Source organism: Acinonyx jubatus, chromosome C1 (genome assembly GCF_027475565.1).
Source record: "Acinonyx jubatus isolate Ajub_Pintada_27869175 chromosome C1, VMU_Ajub_asm_v1.0, whole genome shotgun sequence".
NCBI classification, from domain to species: Eukaryota; Metazoa; Chordata; class Mammalia; order Carnivora; family Felidae; genus Acinonyx; species Acinonyx jubatus.
The window spans coordinates 21,115,563-21,136,826 of record NC_069381.1 but is presented as its reverse complement, the minus strand read 5'-3'; the positions used below and the strand labels follow the sequence as shown (position 1 = coordinate 21,136,826).

The following is a 21,264-nucleotide window of genomic DNA, read 5'->3' as shown; positions in this document are numbered from 1 at the left end:
TCAACTCCTCATTGACTTCGCAGACATCAAAAATGACAAGTTTGAGATCTAAGAGTCCCTTGACTACTTTCTTTAATTCATCCCTGGAATCAAGAGATTGCCCAACCTGGTTCTGTGCTTGAAATGGTGTCCAAATCCATCTCTCTTGCATTCTCACAATCACTTCCCTGGTTAGCTACCAGTGTGCTCCCTGTGACTATTTTAGTTACATACATACATACATTTATTTATTTAAAGTTTTTAATTTTAATTTTTATTTTTTAGTAATATCTACACCCAGCGTGGGGCTCAAATGCACGATCCCGAATCTAGAGTCGCATGCTCTTCTGACTGAGCCAGCCAGGTGTCCCTAGTTTAGTTACTTCCTGCCTGGTTTCCTTGCTGCTAGTTTCTTTATCCTACTACGTCACCTTCCATCGATCCACCAGAGCTCCACCTGAAACGCTCAGAACTCCAGTGGTTCCAGTGTCCTAGCGTAATAGTCAAGGCTCTTCAGGGTGTGACCCTAACCCATTGTGTTGGGTCTCCTCTTCACCACACTGCTCCCATGTGTCCCCTGCTCCGTGACATTTTCCGTAACCCAGAGATAGTGTGCACTTGCTCACCTCCCATAGCCTTGTTAATGCTGGTCCCTCTGCTTACAATGCTGCTTGGTAATGCTGGTTCCTTCCTTCTTGTTCAAATAAATTCTTTCACGTGCTTTAAGAGCCAGCCTAAGTGGCATCATCTCTATGACTCTTTCTTTTATTGTTGCTCGCTATAGTACTTTATTATTATTGTAACAACAATGAGAATGGCTAACACTGACATAGCCAGAAAATGGTGGAGTTGGAATATGAAATCTGGCCGATTTAGGACTTAGAATGACTGGGGCATTTATCATATTGATTGCACTATATATTTAGTAGTGCACAGGCCTTTTTCCAGATTAGAGCACAGTCTTCTTGCTGGCAAATTTGGCTTGTTATCTGAGTTCGTATTACATTGCCCTGAATAGTGTTACTGGCTGTTCAAAAAATGTGCCTTCTCTCCCACACTGAGCGTAGAGCCTGCTTAAGATTCTCTCTCTCTCCCTCTGCCCCCCACTCACTCACTCGTGCTCTGTCTCTCTCAAACAAAATTTGCCTTCTCTACTATCTCAGTTCGGTACAAAAAAATTCTGTAATTAAAAGAACCATTTGCCTGGATTGTGATGGAAAAACGTTTAACAATTATTTTATTTTCCAACTTTGCTTGCTTGCTTCTTTTTATAGCAAACTGTAATTGTCATTGTATTTTCCTTCATTTAACCTCTTTAAAAAAAAAAAAAGTTTATTTACTTAGAGAGAAAGCATGCAAGCAGGGGAGGGGCAGAGAATTCCAAGCAGGCTCTGCACTGTCAGTGCAGAGCCCAACATGGGGCTCAATCTCATGAACCATGAGATCATGACCTGAGCCAAAACCAAGAGTCAGAGGCTTAACCAACTGAGTCACCCAGGCACCCCACCTTTTTTTTTTTTTAAGTTTACTTTTAGTAATTTCTACAACCAACGTGGGGCTTGAACTCATGACCCCAAGATCAAGAGTCGCATGCTCTTCTGACTGAACAAGCCAGATGCTCCTAGCCTCTCTTTATAAATGTTCTGAGAGTCACCTACATACTTTCATTGATTCCATTTGTAGCCAGCTGATTCTTTAGGTGGGTCCTTAATCACAATAGTAATTCCACACCAAAATACTTCTTGGCTTGTTTCATGAAGACAGGGAACTAAAATGAAGTTTATATACTAAATTGGTAAGATCAGCAGTGCTAGAAATAACCGAAACCAGAGAGGGTGAGATACTGTCTAACTTAGCAACAATTTCCTTATACAACACCTGGGACACTGAGGCACAGGAAGAGAGCACCCAGGGGCCTTCCACCAGTTATTCCTTTTTCCACTCCTGGTTCTGCAACTTACTTAACCTTTTTGGGACTGTTTCATTTTGTTTCTTCTCTCTTCTCTTCTCTTTTCTTGTTTTAGATAAGCTCCACACCCAACGTGGGGCTTGAACTTATGACCCTGAGATCAAGAGTCACACTCAACCGACTGAGCCAGTCAGGTGCTGCTGGTCCTGTTTCTTCATCAACAAAATGGGGATATTAAGAAAGCCTGTGGGGTTATCGCAAGGATTAAATAATATACGTAAAATACCACACTCAGTATAGGCAATTCCTACTGCCTCTGAGTTGTCATCCCTGTCTCTGAATGTAGTCTTCTTGCAGTCAACATGCTGTCTCCTTCTTTTAATGATGGCATTACGAGTCCTTCCCATCTGGACAACTCTGTTGTGTCTGTTTTGTGGTAGAGCTCTACTTAGCTCACAGTATTTGGCACTTACCGTGTAAAATGTTTGCTCTCTTCATGAACCTCCATCTCTGAGCTTTTAAATTCATTTAATTCTTTTCTTATGGCAGCCTGTGGAGTAGAAACAAAAATGTTTTAGCATCTTCTGTCGGCCATAGTACATATAGCAGTGTCATTTGCCGTTTATTCTCGCTTGTGCTTATTAACTTCATGAGTCACTGCAACCCATAGCAGGCAACCCGGAGCGAGCAAAGGAGCCAGGTCCACACGCCGAGCCTGGTACATGTCGCCTTTCTTAACACTATTTATCTCATAATAAACCGAATCTCTCTAGTTACATCAGAACACCTAGAGAGCTAAAAAGAGATAATGTAACTTTTATAGTTTACAGTTTTTTTTATAGTTTTATAGTTTTACAGCATGTAAAAATGCTTTTCCTGTTATACAAGTGAAATGCAGGTCATTACTAAAACAGACCACCCAAACTCCCTCCAACAGAAATAACCACCATTAAAATGTGTTTTATTTCCTTCCAGATTTGTGGACTCTGTGATGTAGCAAGGATTTTCTTTTTTTTTTTTTTGGTTGTGGTGATGGTGGTGGTGATGGAGTCATTAGTATAAAGTTTTGGTTCGTACATCTTGGCATTTTATATCTTGATTAGAAATTTAACATATCAAAAAGTAAAAATATTATGTTTTCCCCTTCTAGTTAGTGTATTACATTCTTCAAATAGAGACACACACACACACACACACACACACACACACACACACACCCCAACAGGCACCTTGTCAGCAGGGGTCAGTTTGGTCCAAGGTTTGTCGGCTCGCCGGTCATAATCTTGAGCATCTGTTACCTCCACATATTCATTAAATCTCAGAATCTTCCTGGCAAGTAGTTCAGCCACAGTCGGCCTCTGACTGAGCTGAAAGAAATGGAGTCTCTTAATTCATTATGCCAGGGATGAGGCATCAATCATGCATTCAAACCGCCTCTAACCCAGCGCTTCAACCTTACTGCACACTGGAATTGCCTGGGGACCTTTAAACACGACTGATCCCTGGGTCCATTCCCAAAGATTCTGGGTATTGGGAGGTTTAAAAAACAATTTTTTTAATGTTTATTTATTTTGGAGACAGAGACAGACAAAGCATGAGCAAGGGAGGGGCAGAGAGAGAGGAGGAAGACACAATCCGAAGCAGGCTCCAGGCTCTGAGCTGTCAGCACAGAGCCCGACACGGGGCTCAAACTCGTCAGCCATGAGATCGTGACCTGAGCCGAAGTCTGATGCTCAACCGACTGAGCCACCCAGAGGCCCCTTGTTTTGTTTTTTTTTTTTTTAAAGCTCCTGAATGCCACAGCTAACATTGAGAACCATAGCTATAAACCAGTATAACCAGTATACCCGGTGTTTCTCAAACTTTAATATGCATACAAAGCATTTGGGGATCTGGTTACAATGTAGATTTTGATTAAGGTCTGAGGTGCGGCCTGAGATTCCGCATCTCTACAAGCTCCCAGGTGATGCCAATGCTGCTGGTCTGTGGACTACATTTTGGGGAACAAAAGGATCAGAGCTAGACACTAACATATAATACATTAGGAAGCGAATACCTTTAATATGAAAGCAAGGTCTAGTGGTAATATAAAGGGTGAATTTCCTTTTATTATGAATAATGTCGAGATCTGGTAACGAATCAGGATTTAAGGTTGCATAGTCAGGTAACCTGCTCAATCTGAAGGCATCGAGTCCAGCTCTGGCCTCTAGACTGAGCTCCCCTCAATCTAACAAGGATAATTCCTCTGTTCCTGGGGAAGGGGAAAAGTGGGAGAAATCAGGAAGAAACCGTCTAGATCCTTTGCTCTTCTGGGGATTCTTGTAAGTTTTAAGAAATATCTAGAGAGTTCAGGCCAAATCAGAATCTACAGGAGCCAATTACAAACTATTATTGTGGGAAGGAAAGGAAAAAGCTTAAAAGCCAACACAGGTCTAGGAAAGAAAAGATTCTACCCCATTCGATCTGGGACCAAGAACAAATCCCAGTTGGTGTTTTTATACTTCTGGTTTATATACTTCTGGTAGTGATACTTCTGGTATCACTAAGGGTCAGTTCAGTTCTTTCTGATTAGAAAACACCAGTGTGCCTTGCAAAATTGAATGCTACATACTCCTTCTGTTACCGTCTCTATTACTTCAACAGGTTTTAGAGTCTACATCAAATCCCAGGTTTGCCAAATAAAAGGTCAGAATTTATGCAAACATTAATGGAGCACCTTGTGCCAGGCATTCTTTAAATAGTAAAAATGGGATAAAAGTGCTTTTCAAAAAAAAATTTTTTTTAATGTTTATTTTTGAGAGAGAGAGTGAGGACAGAAAATGAGTGGGGGGGGAGGCAGAGAGAGACAGGGAGACACAGAATCTGAAGCAGGCTCCAGATTCTGATCTGTCAGCACAGAGCCCGACATGGGGTTCGAACCCACGAACTGTGAGATCATGACCTGAGCCGAAGTCAGATATTTAACTGATTGAGCCACCCAGGTGCCCCAAAAGTGATTTTTTTTTTTAAAATGTTTATTTTTCAGAGAGAGAGAAAGAAAGAGAGAGAAAGAGAGAGAGAGAGAGAGAGAGAGAGAGAGAGAGAGAGAGAGCATGAGAAGGGCAAGGGTATAGAGAGGAAGACAGAGGATCTCAAGTGGGCTGTGTTGACAGCAGAGAACCGGATGCAGGGCTCGAAGTCATCAACTGTGAGATCATGACTTGAGCTGAAGTCAGACACTTAACAGTCTGAGCCACCCAGGCACGCCCCAAAAATGCTCTGGATAATGTTGTGTTGTTTTCAGTATCTGCATCATGTATTACATTTTCATAGCAACCTATGGCAATTCAAGTCAAACGTTTCTTTCTAACCAAATAGGTCATTCAAATACAAGATATGTGGTCAGTAGACAGACTGAAACCGAACAGCTGGGCTACATACCTTTCTAGTAAGACGACGTTTAATCTCTCGTTTTTCTGCCTGCCGATCAGCTTCATTTTTAGCTACAGTCAATAGTCCAAAACAAAGAATATTACTTCAAAATGGCCATTTGCATATCAAAGTATTCAGTAATCACATGGCAGATATTTCTTATAGGCTCCAAGTCAGAATAAAATATGAACTTTGGGGATGGCCAATCAAGATAATTGTCTTGTCAACTGGTAGAGTCAAATACTTAGGAGCGAGGGTCAGCAGCACTATGGTACCAAATCCAGCCAGCTGCCTGTATTTTTACTGTCCATGAGCTAATAATGATCTTTACATTTTTTAACTATTTATTTTACGTTTATTTATTTTGAGAGAGTGCCTGCACCTGTGCGCAGGCAGAGGGGGAGAGGGGGAGGGGCAGAGAGAAGGAGAGAGAGAATCTCAAGCAGGCTCCACACTGTCAGCACAGAGCCCAATATAGGGCTTGATCTCACAAACCGTGAGACCATGACCTGGGCTGAAATCAAGAGTTGGACACTTAACTGACTGAGCCACCCAGGCACCCCTGATCTTTACATTTTTAAGTGATTATATTTACTATGTGCCCTTTAGAAAAACTCTGCAGATTCTTGCTCAAGAGCAACCCCCAAGAATGAAGAATGGAGATCACACTAAGTTTCATGTGATATGTCTACAAAGGTTTCTAAGTTTAAAATTCACTTAGTGACTAAGCTGTATATATCCACATAGTGATGAGGGAACAGGGGGGATGGACTGGGCAGACTGAGCATGCCCACAAGTAACTCTATGAAGCCTAATCCTCTCAGTGTGGTGGTTTTTAAGGGCAAAATTCATCCTATAATCTGGAAAACTAAATCAAATGTATATCAGATTGAATGTTATTTTAGGAAGGTAATTATGCACATAGAAAGTAAATGAAACACATGGTCTTATTTTGTGACTTTAGATGTACCAAAGTCTTAAAAAATGAAAAAGACAGGAAGGCTCCTGCATCTGGGCCTCGCTTTGGGCCCTAGCCCTAGAAGTCCACTAGGAATAGGAAGGTACACAGCCACAACCTCACTTCCCTAAGGAGGAAAGTTGGGCAGTATCTGCCACATGCTGTCAAATCCTCCCCACATGGCCAAAGCAGGTCTCAGGATACTGTAAGAATATCGGAACAAAATTTTCTGGAGGTTCCCAGCACACTAAGCAATACTATACTGATATCTTGTAAAGGAAGCTTGGGGGAGTTCTGTTCCTTCCGGAGAAAAGATATGAATAGTCCTCCCTGGGCCGAATACCCTCTCCTTGGCCCTTGCAGAAAATGCTTCTCTTCTCTACTCTAGTATGTGCCTTAAAGTCAGAAATCTACAAAGAAAAGCTGTACAACTTTATGCCCATAGCCGGACTCACGTTGTAGTATATTCCGCTGTTCTAGTTCTTCTGCTGTCGGTCTTTGACTCAGTCGTCTAAAAAGGAGATAAATAAGGGTATTGCCCATGTTAAACCTCCCAATTCCACTTATTCAGAATTGTTTTGCTCTCAGTTTATATTAGCCCCTACATTAGCAAGAAAGCAATACATTTTCAAACTGTTTTGGTATTTCATTTGTTTATCTGATTGTTTATGAAACAATTTTCATGTTGAAAGTGTTAACATGAATATTATAACATAAAAAGAAACTGTACATGCAAACAGGAGGAAAAGATTCCAATGCTAGCTCTGATATTAACGAGCCCTGTCACCACAAAAGAGCTCAGTCAGATCCTGGGTGTACTCATCTGTGAAGTGAAGGTTTGCACTGGACTGGAAGCTCCCAAACAGACCTGTGGAAGGAGCACAGGCCCTCAAGACACGTAACAGAAATTCTAACCCAGAAAACCAGAATGAGGACTGAGATTTTAATATATATATATTTTTACAATCCTTCTCACGACTCTGATATCTTTCTTTTGATTTTTAAACCAGTGATTTTGCAACTACTGGAATTTAAAGTTGTCTCTCTCTCTTTCTCTCTCTTTTTTTAAATCTGAATCTGAAGCAGGCTCCAGGCCCTGAGCTGTCAGCACAGAACCTGATACGGGGCTTGACCTCATGAACCATTAGATCATGACCTAAGCCAAAATCAAGAGTGGGATGATGAATGAACTAAGCCACCCAGAGACCCCTCATTTCCATTTTATAATTTCAATCTCCTTGCCCCCCCCGCAAATAAACCTGCTTTATGTACCTACAGTTTTCAATTTCTAAAATTTTATATATGGAGCACCTGGGTGGCTCAGTCGGTTAAGTGTCTGACTTAAGCTCAGGTCACGATCTCACAGTTGTGAGTTCGAGCCCCACGTCGGGCTCTGTGCTGACAGCTCAGAGCCTGGAGCCTGCTTCGGATTCTGTGTCTCCCTCTCTCTGTGACCCTCCACCACTCGTGTTCTCTCTCTCTCTCTCAAAAATAAATAAAACATTAAAAAAATAAAAAAAAAATTTTTTTTAATGTTTTATTTATTTTTGAGAGAGAGAGAGAGAGAGAGAGAGAGAGAAACAGAGACAGAGACAGAGCACGAGTGGGGGAGGAGCAGAGAGAGAGGGAGACAGAATCCGAAACAGGCTCCAGGCTCTGAGCTGTCAGCACAGAGCCCGACACAGGGCTTGAACTCACAAACCGTGAGATCGTGACCTGAACTGAAGCTGGACGCTCAACCGACTGAGCCACCCAGGCGCCCCTAAAAAATTTTATGTAAAACAATATAGTATGTACTTTTTTTTTTTTTTTTTTGGTCAACCCTCTTGCAGCATAATTACTGAGCTCTATCTGAGTTGTAGCATCATAAACTGTTGCTTTTTTTTTTTCCTGTGCAGTATTCCACTGAATGATCATGCCACAATTTGTTCATCCATTTGCCCTGTGATGGATATTTATGTTGTTTCTATTTTTTTTAGGGTGGCTATTAGAAATAATAGCTAATGGAATAGCTGGATCATACATTTGATTTTTTAAAAGAAATTTACAAATTGTTTCCTAAAATAGTTCTACTATTTTACACTCCTACCACCACCGGTGTATGAGAATCCAGCTGCTCCTTATCCTTAGCAACTCTTGGTATTATTAGTCTTTTAAATTGTACAATTTTAGCCAACCTAGTGGGCTTGGAGTGGTTTCTCACTGTGGTTTTAATCTGCATTGCCCTAATGACTAAGGATGTTGAGCATCTTTCCATATGCTTATTTGCCATCTGTGTATCTTCTTTGAAATCTTCTCCCCACCTTTTAAGAATTGGGTTGTTGTTTTCTTATTAAGTTTGGTGAGTTCTTCCTGGATAAAAGACCTTTGTCAGATGCATGATTCACAAATATTTTCTGCCAGTTTGTGGCTTGTTTTTTACCTTCTCTTCAGTGTCTTTCAAAGAACAAAAATGTTTACTTTAGATGAAGTGCAGTTCATCAATGTTTTTCACTTAAGAATCATGCTTTTGAGATCATGGCTGAGAAATCTTTAACTTCTAGAAATTTTGTAGCTTTAGCTCTCATATTTAAATGCAGGATTCATTTTGAGTTAATTTTTTGTATATGATGCAAGGCAAGGACTGAAGTAATTTTTATGCACCATTTGTTGAAAAAACCATCCTTTCTTCATGAAATTATCTTTGTACCTCTGTCAAAAATGGGCTGTACATATACGGGTGGGTATATTTCTGGGCTCTCTTTTCCGTGCAGTTTATCTATCTTTATGTCAACACCACACTGATTAGGTTACTTTAGCTTTATAATCTTCTTAAAAAAATTTTTTTAAAGTTTATTTGAGACAGAGTGCATGAGTGAGCGTGGGAGAGGGGCAGAGGGAGAGGGAGAGGGAGAGAGAGAGAGAGAGAGCAAGAGCACCCCAAGCTGCACTGGCAGTGCAGAGCCCGATACAGGGCTTGAACTCACGAATCATAAGATCATGACCTGAGCAGAAGTTGGACACCAAGTGAACAACCCAGGTGCCCTATATCCTTTTTTTTTTTTTAAAGTTTATTTTTGAGACAGAGAGCAAGTGGGGGAGGGGCAGAGAGAGAGGGAGACACAGAACCCTTAGCAGGCTCCAGGCTGAGCTGTTAGCACAGAGACCAATGCAGGGCTCAAACTCATGAACTGTGAGATCATGACCTGAGTAGAAGTCAGATGCTCAACCGACTGAACCAACCAGGCGCCCCTCCATAAGAATTTTTAAATCAGTTTGCCAATTAAAAAAAAAGCCTTCTGGGGGTTAGTTTGATTGGAATTGCATGTATTGATATCTTACGGTACTTGAGACTTCTGACCCATGAATATGGTATTTCTCTCCATTTATTTAATTCTTCTTTACTTTCTTCAGCAGGATTTTATTATATCCTGCTATGTACAGGTCTTACACAATCTTTTGTCAGATTTACCTGTAAATATTTAAATATTTTTTTAATGTTTATTTTTGAGAGAGAGAGAAAGAGAAAGAGAGAGAGAGAGAGAGAGAGAGAGAGAGAGAGAGGCAGAAAGCGAGGAAGACACAGAATCTGAAGCAGGCTCCACGCTGTGAACTGTCAGCACAGAGCCTGATGAAGGGCTCGAACTCACAAACTGCGAGATCATGACCTAAGCTGAAGTAGGACGCTTAACCAACTGAGCCACCCAGGCGCCCTGGAAAAAGTAATCTGTTGTCAAAGATTCTCATTCTAAACTAATTCCTATTGTTGATAGTCTCTTGCTGACACCCAGAGAGCCACAGTTCTGCATTAAGATTGCCATCCTGGCCAATAGCAAAGCCAGGTGTCTGAGGCAGGAAAGAACAGATCTCAATTAATGAACACCCTAAGTTAATTATTTTGTTAAGAATATGCCAAGAGTTCCACTTCCTTTTCCTCACTCTACCAAGAGAAACATCTGAGTTGGTCCAACAGCTATCTATATACCTGGACTTTGTGTACATTACATGTGCAGGAAGCTGGCCTGCATTCAGTTTCTCTATGCTTTTGGTTCCACCTGACTTGAAAAATATACTAACACTTTGAAATTTCAAAGGCAGATAGGTGGAACATGTGAAATAGATACAATGAAAAATATGGGTGTGATCTTTAATTGGGTTGACACCTCATAGCTGAGTAACTGGATACATGACAGAGGAGTCTTGCTGGCCTGGGAACCACGTGAGTTACTTAAAAATTTTTTTTTAAGTAAGCTCCATGCTCAATATGGGGCTTGAACTCAGGAGCCCCAGATCAACAGTCACATACTCTACTGACTGAGACAGATTCTCTAGAAACTTTTATTTTTTTCTGTTTATTTATTTTTGAGAGAGACAAAGAGAGACAGAGAGAGAGGGGGAGGGAGAGTGTGAGTACAGGCAGTGGGGGAGGGACAGAGAGAGAAGGGGACAGAGGATCCAAAGTAGGCTATGCAGAGAGCAGAGAGCTCGATGCAGGGCTCAGACTGACAAACCGTGAGATCACGACCTGAGCCGAAGTCAGACACTTAACTGACTGAGCCACCCAGGCGTCCCTAGAAAATTTAAAAGCCGTATTTATGTCTATCTCATGGTTTAAAGCTCCAAGAGCCATTTGGTTCCTTAATTTTCAAGTTCCAAGAGGATATCCAAGTGTGTACAATGTTTATTTTTAAAAATTACGCTGTTTCTAAAATCAAAAAAGAAAAAAAGGTAAGTGAATGCACCACAAAGTAAGTATCTAACACACCTACTGGCCAAATCAAATAAAATCCATGTATTCTAAGCAAAGAACTACCGGATCAGTGTGTTCCCAATCTGGTGCCGTATTTCATTCCACTCCTCTTTGCTTTTCCGAGGCCAGGAATTCATGTTCAGCTCTGGTTCACTGGGTCTGTGGTTCAGCTTCATTGCCAGTGTGTCCTTCCTCTTCACTTTGTTGGCCAGAGCACCTTTGCACAAGGGGAAGAAAAAAAAGTAGACACTAAGGCTCAACCAACCTCACCTGGAACTAGACAAGAGTCTGAACAAACAGTATCGCAACTCTCAGCTTTCTACTTGGCCTCCAGGTAACTCAGCTAATGTAGAGGTGGGGGGTAAAGCTGAAGACCTCTAAAAATCTAATTAGCCAGATGGATTCAGTTGGGCTAAAGATACCTTCTGTCTTCTACATTTCTCTACGTTCCTTCTAAAGAAGGTTGCTAAAAGAACAAGAATCTAAACATGGGATAGCCCTCCGAATTACAACACAAAGGCATTTGCATTAACACACCTAAGATTCCCATTCTTTTTTTTTTTTTTTTTTTTTTTTTAAAGTAAGCTCTACACCCAAAATGGGGCTTGAACTCATGATCTTGAGATCAACAGTCATATGCTCCACGGGCTGAGCCAGCCTGGCACCCCAAGATTCCTATTCTTTTTAAGTTTTTTTTAATGCTTATTTAAAGCATTAAAAGTAGGGGACGGGCAGAGAGAGAAGGAGACACAGTATCCAAAGCAGGCTCCAGGCTTTGAGCTGTCAGCACAGAGCCTGATGCAGGGCTCAAACCCATGAACCGTGAGATCATGACCTGAGCCAAAGTCGAATGTCTGAGGAGTCACCCAGGCACCCCCAAGATTCCTATTCTTAAAGCTGCCTTCTCATTTTTAGGAATCAGGATTCCATTATCTGCAGATTTGCGTACATGAACATGGATTTTTTTCTTTGCCCCATGGACACAGTAAGTTCATGAGACTAAAGCAGAGGATCACTATGTCTTTTCAATGCAGCTCAAATACCAACTTTCTTCTGCTAATTCTTTAATACCATTAAGGTAAATAATTTTTCAATCACAAACAAATAAAAACCTGCATGACTCAATCTACTTGGCTCCCTCTCACTGCCTTGTTAGAACAGTGGGAACAGCAGGGACAAGGCTCCTTCACAATGGCCTCCAGTATCAGTTACCAGATGACCTGATGGGAGAGTGCCTATTTCCATTCGTCTTATATTTGCTAAGAGCAGCTTTATCGGTAAAATAATTCTCTCCTGTGCTTTTCCCTTTCTTACTATGATGGCTCTCCTCTTCATCCTCTTCATCTCGGTACTGAATGGGACCTTCTGAATCAGAGTCACTCTCCTTCTCTTCCTCCTCTTCCTGCAGACACCGTGGCAGTTTGGGAACAACTGAGGTAGATGCCACATCTTCAGTGAATGCAGATGGGGGGGTCTGCTCCTCCTCCTCTTCATCGTCTGGACTAACAAATGAATATAATTATGTTTTCCTTTCAGAAACATAACAGGTAACTGATTTGCATGGCAAAGTACTGAATAACTATGGAAAACTCCACAAATGAAAAAATTTATTCCTTCCCTTAACTTTAACCATCTTGCTAAGAAACTTTTTAGCAGCTATTAATCTAAAAGGCTCTGGGTTTAAATCCTAGCTCTACAACTTATTCATAGCTTGTAAGTTATTTAGCTTTTCTGTAAATGTGAATGATACTTACCTCCGAGGCTTGTTGTGACAAACAGATAAATTCTAGACTGTATTAGTGTTTGGCACACAGGGCCCTAATGATCTACATGTGAGATTCAAGTCTGTTTTGGGCTGATTAAGTGAGAAGACCACAGAGCATCTAACACTGTATCTGGCTCATGGAAGATATGCAATAAAGACATTTAACCCATTTATTTCCCTTGGTTTAACAATGGAGTGGGACAAAATGATAATCTAATCCAAAGAAGCAAAGATGAAAACTAACTTCTCCCCTTTCTATTGTGCAGGCATAAAACTGACTTAGTCTATCTTGAACTCCTAAACGGTCTCTTTCCAGGAAGTAAAAAAATTATACCCGCAGGTACAAAGATTATGGCAAAGCAACTAATTAGCAGTATGCCGCAACAGCTCTGTGACAATTCTTTTAGCTAGCAAGGCAAATCTCCAAATGGCCAAAAAGTGTTAACCTTTAGTCACACATCGTTGGAATTTTAAAAAGGCAAGGTGTCTGGGGACAGATGAGGGAAAGAATACAATGGCCAGGTCCAGTCTATGAGGCTGGAACACTGAGCTATCTTTCAGAGTTCCCTTCTTTTTCTCCAAACTGCTCTCTGTCCCGCTCCACCGAGTTCAGGTGCCAGGTCCCAGACTTTCAGATTTGTCGAATTTCATCCTCACAAGCCTATGGGTGGGGATTACTCCGTTTATGGGTAGACAGCTCAAGAGCAGAAAAGTTAAGGAACGTACACTACTACAAGCCAGGAAGAGGTGGAGGTGGGATTTGAACCCAGAGCTATTTTACTCCAACATCAATGCTCCTTAAGTACCCTGTTACACTGCCTCCCTGTATCATGTACAAAAAATAAAGTGGTTTTAATTTTCAAGTACAGATGTTTGTGACTGCTGTGGAAACAATGTTATAGAAATCAGCAGAGTAAATGATGTCCAAACTTTAGAACATGTCTTATTTGTTGAGTATTCTTACTTTAAATTTATTCACATTTTCTTTTTATAAGCAATTTTCCCCGAGAAGGGCTACCTAGAGTAAAGAAGAGGAAACAAAAGGCAAGCTTTAAAGGCACTCACACTTTCAGCATTTCAATAGTGATGGGAAGTGACCTGGTCCGACCTAGGGTGCTGCTGTCCTCAGAAAAGTTGTCACTGTACTCAAAGAGCAAGGAGTGAGCTCTGTGAGAGCCTTCCAAGGGAGGAGTCATGGGAAGCGGGCTGGTCAGGGCCTGCTGGATTCGGATATGCAGTGGGAGTGGAGGCAGCCTACAGGGTACATGGGGCTCTCCAAAGCTGTGGTCCAACATTCTCTTAGGCACTTCCTTTTTCTGATCTTCTTGCTGGGAAACCTCCTGGGGTAGGTCTAAGGACGGTGGTAACTCAATTTCTGGCACAACTTGAAAAGTCTTAGCAGGGAATGGAGGGGACCGTGGGGGTTCAGGAGGTGTATGAGTAGGCAGCGGTGGGGACGGAGAGAGAGGTGGGATCATCAACAGTGGTTCAGAGCCCACAGAGCATGTGCTCTTTTCTCTCTGATCAGATGGTGCTTTTGTGGCGGTGGCGGTGGCAGGAGACTCCAAGGTGGGTACCAAGGCTGACGGAATGCCTCTCTTTGGTGGTAAAGGTGGGGATGGTTTTGATAACAATGTACCGCTGTTTATTGCCTGGGACAGTTCAGCTGGAAAAGAGAGAATAACACCTCAATTTAAGATGGCTTCACAATGAGGGGCCAGCCTAAGGCCTAGATTAGAACTGAGCTTACTCTTAGCTTTTAGGCAAACCAATCCATTTCTTGACTTTGCCACATCCTAGATATCGCGTGCCGAAATGAAATTTGTATTTAGGTATCTAGGAAGCCTAATAAATGTACAGGCATGCAGGAAGACCACTACCTTAATACTCTGGTGAAAAGTAATTCTTACTTCTTTGCTCTAACATGACAACTTTTTATGACTTGAGGTAGATAAAGTTAATATAAAGAGATAAAGAATGTGGGTGAGTTTTTTTGTCTAACAGAATGCCATTAAAAAATTTAGACATGAAGGTAGCCCTAAAAAAAAAAAAAAAAAACAAAAACCCCAAACACTATCAGGCATTGTTACCACAGCTTGATAAATAATAACATCTAGATATCCCAGCTCTGCATTATAAAATTAGCAGTAATGACATCCTGACTTTTTATAGCAAATACAAAGGTCTTTGAGAAAATCAAAGTGCTCTGCTATCCTTAACTTCAGATTCTCCTTACACAGGAGATTATCTTTACCATTTTACAGAAGGAAAAGCTGAAGCCACAGAAATTAGGTGACCTGCCAAGATCAGACAACACACAGGCAGGGGCTCAGCTAGTTCCCAGGTCTTATCATTAGACTCCAGATCCCTCTGTCTTTGATCCCACTGTCTTTGTGATTCTTATTACTGTCCATACCTCTTATCCTTTACACCCAAACCTTCATCTGCACTCCCCGCTCTACTATAGGTTCCTTGTTTCCATCAGCATATCCACAGAGGTGGGCATAGTGCTTGGCACACAGTGGATCCTCGATACACGTTTATGAGACTAGAGGCTCCTACCTTGTATCAGGTCAGTATGCACCCCTATGTGATTCCCCCAAGCCCACAATGACTGAGGTTTTGAGTCAGCAAAGTCCCTTTGGAGGGCTCCAAATGGCCTTTAAGAAATGGATCATCATATCACGCAGGAGCTAATCCTGCAAAGTAATTAAATAGTATGTCTCTTGATCACCAACCCCTCATCCTTCACTCAAAACCCTAATTTTGGTCACACCACTTGTTTTCAAATGGTTCCAGATGTCTTACCAAGAGAGCAACACCTCAAGGTCCCCTGAAATAAAAATTTACTTGCCCTAAGTCCCACTCTACTGGTAGCATTTAAAGTAAAAAGCTAGCTAATTTGATAATGTTTTAATGTCATTTATCATAAGTAATTTTTTTTCGGTTTTAACTATATATACATTTTATTAGGCATACCTACTTGCCCATAGGCTAAATTATGAAAATAATTTAAATATGTGAGATAATCATAATTGATTGTGAATAAATTAGCTTTATATTATTTAAAAAAAATTTTTTTTTCTTAACGTTTATTCATCTTTGAGAGACAGAGAGAGACAGAGCATGAGAGGGGAAAGGGCAGAGAGAGGGAGACACAGAAACCGAAGCAGGTTCCAGGCTCCGAGCTGTCAGCACAGAGCCGACGCAGGGCTCGAACCCATGAACTGAGATCATGACCTGAGCCGAAGTCAGATGCCCAACTGACTGAGCCACCCAGGCGCCCCTAGCTTTATATTATTTTAATAACCTTTAGCTTTTTATATATTATAAATGCCCAAATGCACTTAAAAATTTAATTCCAGTATAAATAACATACAGTGTTATATATCTTAAGTAAATTAAAAAAAAAATGTTTATTTATTTTTGAGAGAGAGGGATTAGAGTCCCAAGCAGGCTCCACACTGTCAGTGTGGAGAATGACATGGGGCTCAAAAACAAGAACCGTGAGATCATGACCTCAGTGGAAACCAAAAATTGGACGCTTAACTGACTGAGCTACCCAAGCATCCCTTAAATTTTTAAAAGACTTTCTAGAAAAACATTGCATACACACACAAAAAATATTACTTTTAAATATTAAAATTTAAAAAAAATTAATTTTAGCTTCAATGAAAGAGATTATTTTTGGGTAGACTGGACTTTTGTTGCCTCTCTAAAAATAGCAGTTATAAATTCCATTTGCAACAAAATCTACACCTGATGGGACCAAATTTGATTATTTTACTGTTTGAATTGATAAGGTAAATTATCTTTGGTGATTTAAGGAATATATATATATATATATATATATATATATATATACACTCACACATACCTCAAAATATTAAGGAAGTGAACTGTCTTATATTTATCCTTGCAAGGACACTTGGTTGTAATTTTGAGGGGAAGATGCCAGAATGCTCATTGGAGGGGTTACAAATTCCCTTCATCTGTTCAGCTATTTATGATGGTCCTCCCTCTGTCCTAATTAGTTCTTAGTCCTAACACTGTTATGCCTGTCAGTAGACATAGCAATGTCTAAAGCAGTAGTTTCCAAATGTTTGGATCTCATGAACCAATAAAACTAAAATGAAAATCTCAACCAACCTCAGGTTGTCAATTTTTAATATTTCCAAGACTTAATACTAAGCAAACCATTTGTGAACAGAATCCTTTCATGAAAGAAATGGCTTTTTAACATCAAAGAATTAGGAAGGTCATAATTTCAGAATAAAGGGTAGTCCTTTAAATCATAGCTATTTAGCCTTAATAAAAACTTATAAAAACTCTCCTATTTTTCTCCTTCTGCTGAGGACCACTCAGGACTGATGTTGATCCCCTAGTCACAAGACCTATTGCTTTGGGCTATTCACCTTAGGCCAAGCATGGCCTCTAAGGTTCAGCCCAGGTTACAGTACACATATTATTATTTTTTATAATTGTCTTACCCCGAAAAGAGTGAAGTATTACTGCTTTAGAGCAATGGTTCTCAATGTGTGGTCCCCATATATGTAGCATCAGCATCATCTGGGAACTTACTAGAAACGCAAATTCTCAGGCCCACCCTAGACTTACTGGTTCAGAAACTCTAAGAGCAGGGCCCAGCAATCTGTGTTTCACAAGTCCTCTAGGTTGATCGAGAAGAGAGCTTGTTTAGACAGCAGTTTGAGAATATCAGTGTACAGGACAGAAGTCTGGGCTCAAGAGCTGAAAAGCCTATGTTTGGTTTCTATTTCTCATTAACTGCAACCCTGAGTGAGTCACAAGTTCTTCATGTTATAATTGCCCTAACCATATAATAGATAAAATCGGCTTCCTACTTCACAAGGAGGCTCTGACAGCCAAGTATATGAAAGCAGCTCAAGTTCCTCAGAGATAAGTCAACACAGACTGTCCATCTAGGTTGGTGATAACAATAATAACCACCGTCCTTTCTGTAATCAAGCTACTCCAACCTGTCATACTCACAATGAATTCTAAGCCTGTTTTTCAGGGTTCTTGTCAACCTACACAAGTTGGCGGTATTAACTGTTTAACGAGCATACTTTATTCCTCCCTTCAATCACGAACAAGAACTTCAAGCAGTACTAAGCCTTGTATTATTTTTCCTGAAAAACTACCTCTTTCCTCTCCTCCCCTTCTCATAATTTCCTCTAAGAAGGTCTGCAATTATGTACAGAAAAGCAGACCTAAACAGGACTTCAGGTAAATATAAAAAAATGTACTAAATTGGGGCACCTGGGTGGCTCAGTACTCTCGATTTCGGCTCAGGTCTTGATCTCACAATTTATGAGACTGAGCCCCGTTTTGGGCTCTGTACTGACAGCACGGAGCCTGCTTGGGATTGTTTCTCCCTCTCTCTCTGCCCCTCTCCAGCTCTTTCTCTCTCAAAATAAATAATAAACTTAAAAAAAAATTTACTAAACTGGTAAGTGCGCTGGTTATCTTCCAAGTTTTCTTTCTTCTGCCACTTATTTTACTAAGAGTAGCATTCTTGACTCTTCCCAAGATAAAAACATGATTTTATCAAGACACTTTGAATAATATCTTTTGCAGTTTGCATGAAGGTATCATGCCAGACACTGAATCATAAGTTACACAGGCATCTATACAATCACCTTTTTATCTGTTGGGCTCATGCTAAAGGCAGATGCTGGTGGTTTAAAGTAGGTTAAAAAAAAAAAAAACCAAAAACAACCCTTTTCTTCACGCAGGTCAGAACCTGTTGTGGTCCTCACATCCAGTCCCCCAACTATAAACCGTATTTCAGAAATACTGTTTTAGGAAAATAGATACTCCCCACCACTCCTGACCAAACTGGAGCTTAGTTTTAGTGATATCTGCTCCCTGTCTGTTTTCATTCCTAGTTATCTGCCTCATCTTCAAGACTTTTCTCCATATCGAGGGCATCCAAAGGGACATGACATGGAGAACTCTCTCACAGACCAAATCAATATTATACCAGTTTTCCAATAAAACAACCATCCAAAATCAAACCAAACCAAACCCGAGCAACGGAAACCTCAAGACTTACTTACCAATGACAGGGTTGCTATTTCTGTGAGCTGGTTTAGGGGGAGGGATAGGGGGCTGCTTGGCAGGGACCGTATGAGTGAGGCTCGGGGTGGCAGTAGTGTTAGTGCTGGCAGGAGTGGCAGGCAGAGTCCTGGGCGCTGGGGAGGGGGGGACAGAGGAACTAACAGTTTTTGCTGGGTTGGTGGCAGGAGTGGCGGCGGCAGGTGCTGAGGTGGAGGCGGCAATGGAGGTGGAGGAGATGGACCTTGCTGCGCCGCCAGAGGAAGTGGCATCCTTTGCTTGCCCTTCGTTTGCTTCGTGAGAAGAGGACAAGGGTCTTTTAGGGGGAAGTAAAGGCTGTTTGGGTACATTCTCAGGAACGGACTCTGCTTCGGAATTAGGCTGGCTTCCAGTTGAGCCTGTGTAATAATGACAGATATGATTTAAAAGAGAAAAAAGAATAACAAGATTGAAAAAAGCTAACACATCTATAGACTCGTGGTCAGCTTCCTCCATTATTTAACGTGTAGATTCGTTTACAGGCAAAGTTCCCCAACCTCAACATACTTAAAGTATAGGACACTTTCTCTCAATCACAATCTCAAAGTAAGAGAGGCCTATATGGGACTGATTCTTCACACAAGGGCCGGGCAACTGGAGGAGGCACAGAATCCCACAGGTGGGAGAGGAGGAATGTATAGCGCAAAAAAGTCCTACGGGTATCTGACACTTAACATTCTCTTCCGTCCTTGAGAATTACAAATTAGGTATTTTGTGAATGCAAGAATGAGAAAGGGAAAATTCCACTTACAGTTGCAACTAGCTGAGGAATTGCTAAAGGAGAAAAGAATTCCCTCTGGATTTTATTTCCCCCCTGGCTCTAGCAAAACCCTGAATTAAACAAGAATGATTGATCCATGGCTCTTACACTGAAAAATTGAGTTTCTTACCTAGTCGCTTCTTTGGGTACTCTTCTGGGACAGGTTTCCTAAGACTTGTGATTCTTCCTGACTCTTCATCTGCTTGGACTGAACTAGAAGATGTGGTACTCCCTATGGGGGTGGTATGGCCATTCTTTAACATGGCATGGCTCAATTTCCCTGGATCCTCACCACCTGCAAGGTCAAAAAGAAAAGAGCAAGACTGATGGACTGGTGTGATCAGACAGGGAGAAGAGCTGGTGATTTCTAACGTTTCCTATCTCTTTTCTCCCCTTTCCTGTTTGAGTGTATGATTCAGATCTAGATTATTTGGATTTTTATAGTAGTAATAGAAATAAGTTCTCAGAGACTAGTCTCCTTCACCCAACCCACCACTTTCTACTAGACTAAACAGAACCATTATCTATGCAGTGTCAGTAAGAGGTAGAGCTTGGGCTGAAAGTAGTGAAGAGGCTACAGCAAATGAGTGCTAAATGAAAATATATTTCTCAAGCTAAAGTATTCTGACAACTATTTTAAAACAGGCAAGGTAGCAGGGTGCCTGGGTGGCTCAGTCGGTTAAGTATTTGACTTTGGCTCAGGTCATGATCTCACCGTTCTTGAGTTTGAGCCCCACGTCGGGCTCTGTGCTGACAGCTTAGAGCCTGAAGCCTGCTTCATATCTTGTGTCTCCCTCTCTCTCGGCCCCTCCCCTGTTCACACTCTCTCTCTCAAAAATAAATAAACATTAAAAAATAAAAAAATAAAACAGGCAAGGTAGCAAATTGACAACTATGCAAATGCAGTAAATTGCCACTATGTTAATACGGCCCAGCCTTAACAAAAATAGGATTTCTAGATTATAAACCAAGGACTCATTTCAAAGCCAAAAAAGACTGCTACTTTTGAAAACCATACAGTGAAAGGTTAAGACACATTATTAATTGGTTTCTACTCAGCATGTGCTAGGAAAATATATGCAAAAGTGGTCAGTTATCTCTCAAGTTATTTATTTAGGATTGTCTACTTTAAATTTCATTCATTCATTTATTCATTCATTCATTCATTCAGAGAACACAAATGAGTGAGGGGCAGAGAGACAGAGAGAATCTGACATGGTGCAGAGGGGGAGAGACGGAGAAAGAAAGAGAGAGAGAGAGAGAGAGAAAGAGAGAGAGAGAGAGAGAGAAAAGCAGGGCTCAGCCGAAGCGTGACTTGTGGGTTCAGCCGAAGCAGGGCAGGAGCTCACCCCAAGCGGGACTTGAATTCATGAATCATGAGATCATGACCTGAGCCAAAGTCAGATACTTAACCGACTGAGCCACCCAGGCACCCCTCTTTTATTTTTTAAATAAATAAACTTATTTTTGAGAGATAGAAAGAGAGGGCACACTGCGAGTGAGGGAGGAGCAGAGAGAGGGGGCAGAGGATGTGAGGTGGGCTCTGTGCTGACAGCAAAGAGCCCAACGTGGGTTGGTCAAACTTATGTGAGAACTGTGAGATCATGACCTGAGCCAAAGTCGGATGGATGCTCAA

General features: G+C 41.2%; 1 protein-coding gene across 14 annotated transcripts in view; it reads right to left on the bottom strand.

The window, feature by feature from the left end:
* LOC106977531 (mediator of RNA polymerase II transcription subunit 18) overlaps window positions 1-21,264 on the bottom strand; it is a 131,424-nt gene that overhangs the window by 3,097 nt on the left and 107,063 nt on the right. For 13 of the 14 annotated variants that reach the window (XM_027059893.2, XM_027059897.2, XM_027059898.2 and 10 more), the window contains 9 exons: window positions 19,759-19,923; window positions 18,832-19,227; window positions 13,817-14,417; window positions 12,301-12,488; window positions 11,050-11,203; window positions 6,713-6,768; window positions 5,309-5,370; window positions 3,118-3,255; window positions 2,362-2,438 (listed from right to left, as the gene is read on the bottom strand). In XM_027059893.2, the coding sequence (XP_026915694.1) occupies window positions 2,362-2,438; window positions 3,118-3,255; window positions 5,309-5,370; window positions 6,713-6,768; window positions 11,050-11,203; window positions 12,301-12,488; window positions 13,817-14,417; window positions 18,832-19,227; window positions 19,759-19,923 (1,837 nt within the window). Of the gene's footprint in view, window positions 1-2,361; window positions 2,439-3,117; window positions 3,256-5,308; window positions 5,371-6,712; window positions 6,769-11,001; window positions 11,204-12,300; window positions 12,489-13,816; window positions 14,418-18,831; window positions 19,228-19,758; window positions 19,924-21,264 lie in introns of those variants that run through there. The other variant, XM_053209953.1, reaches the window with a different exon arrangement.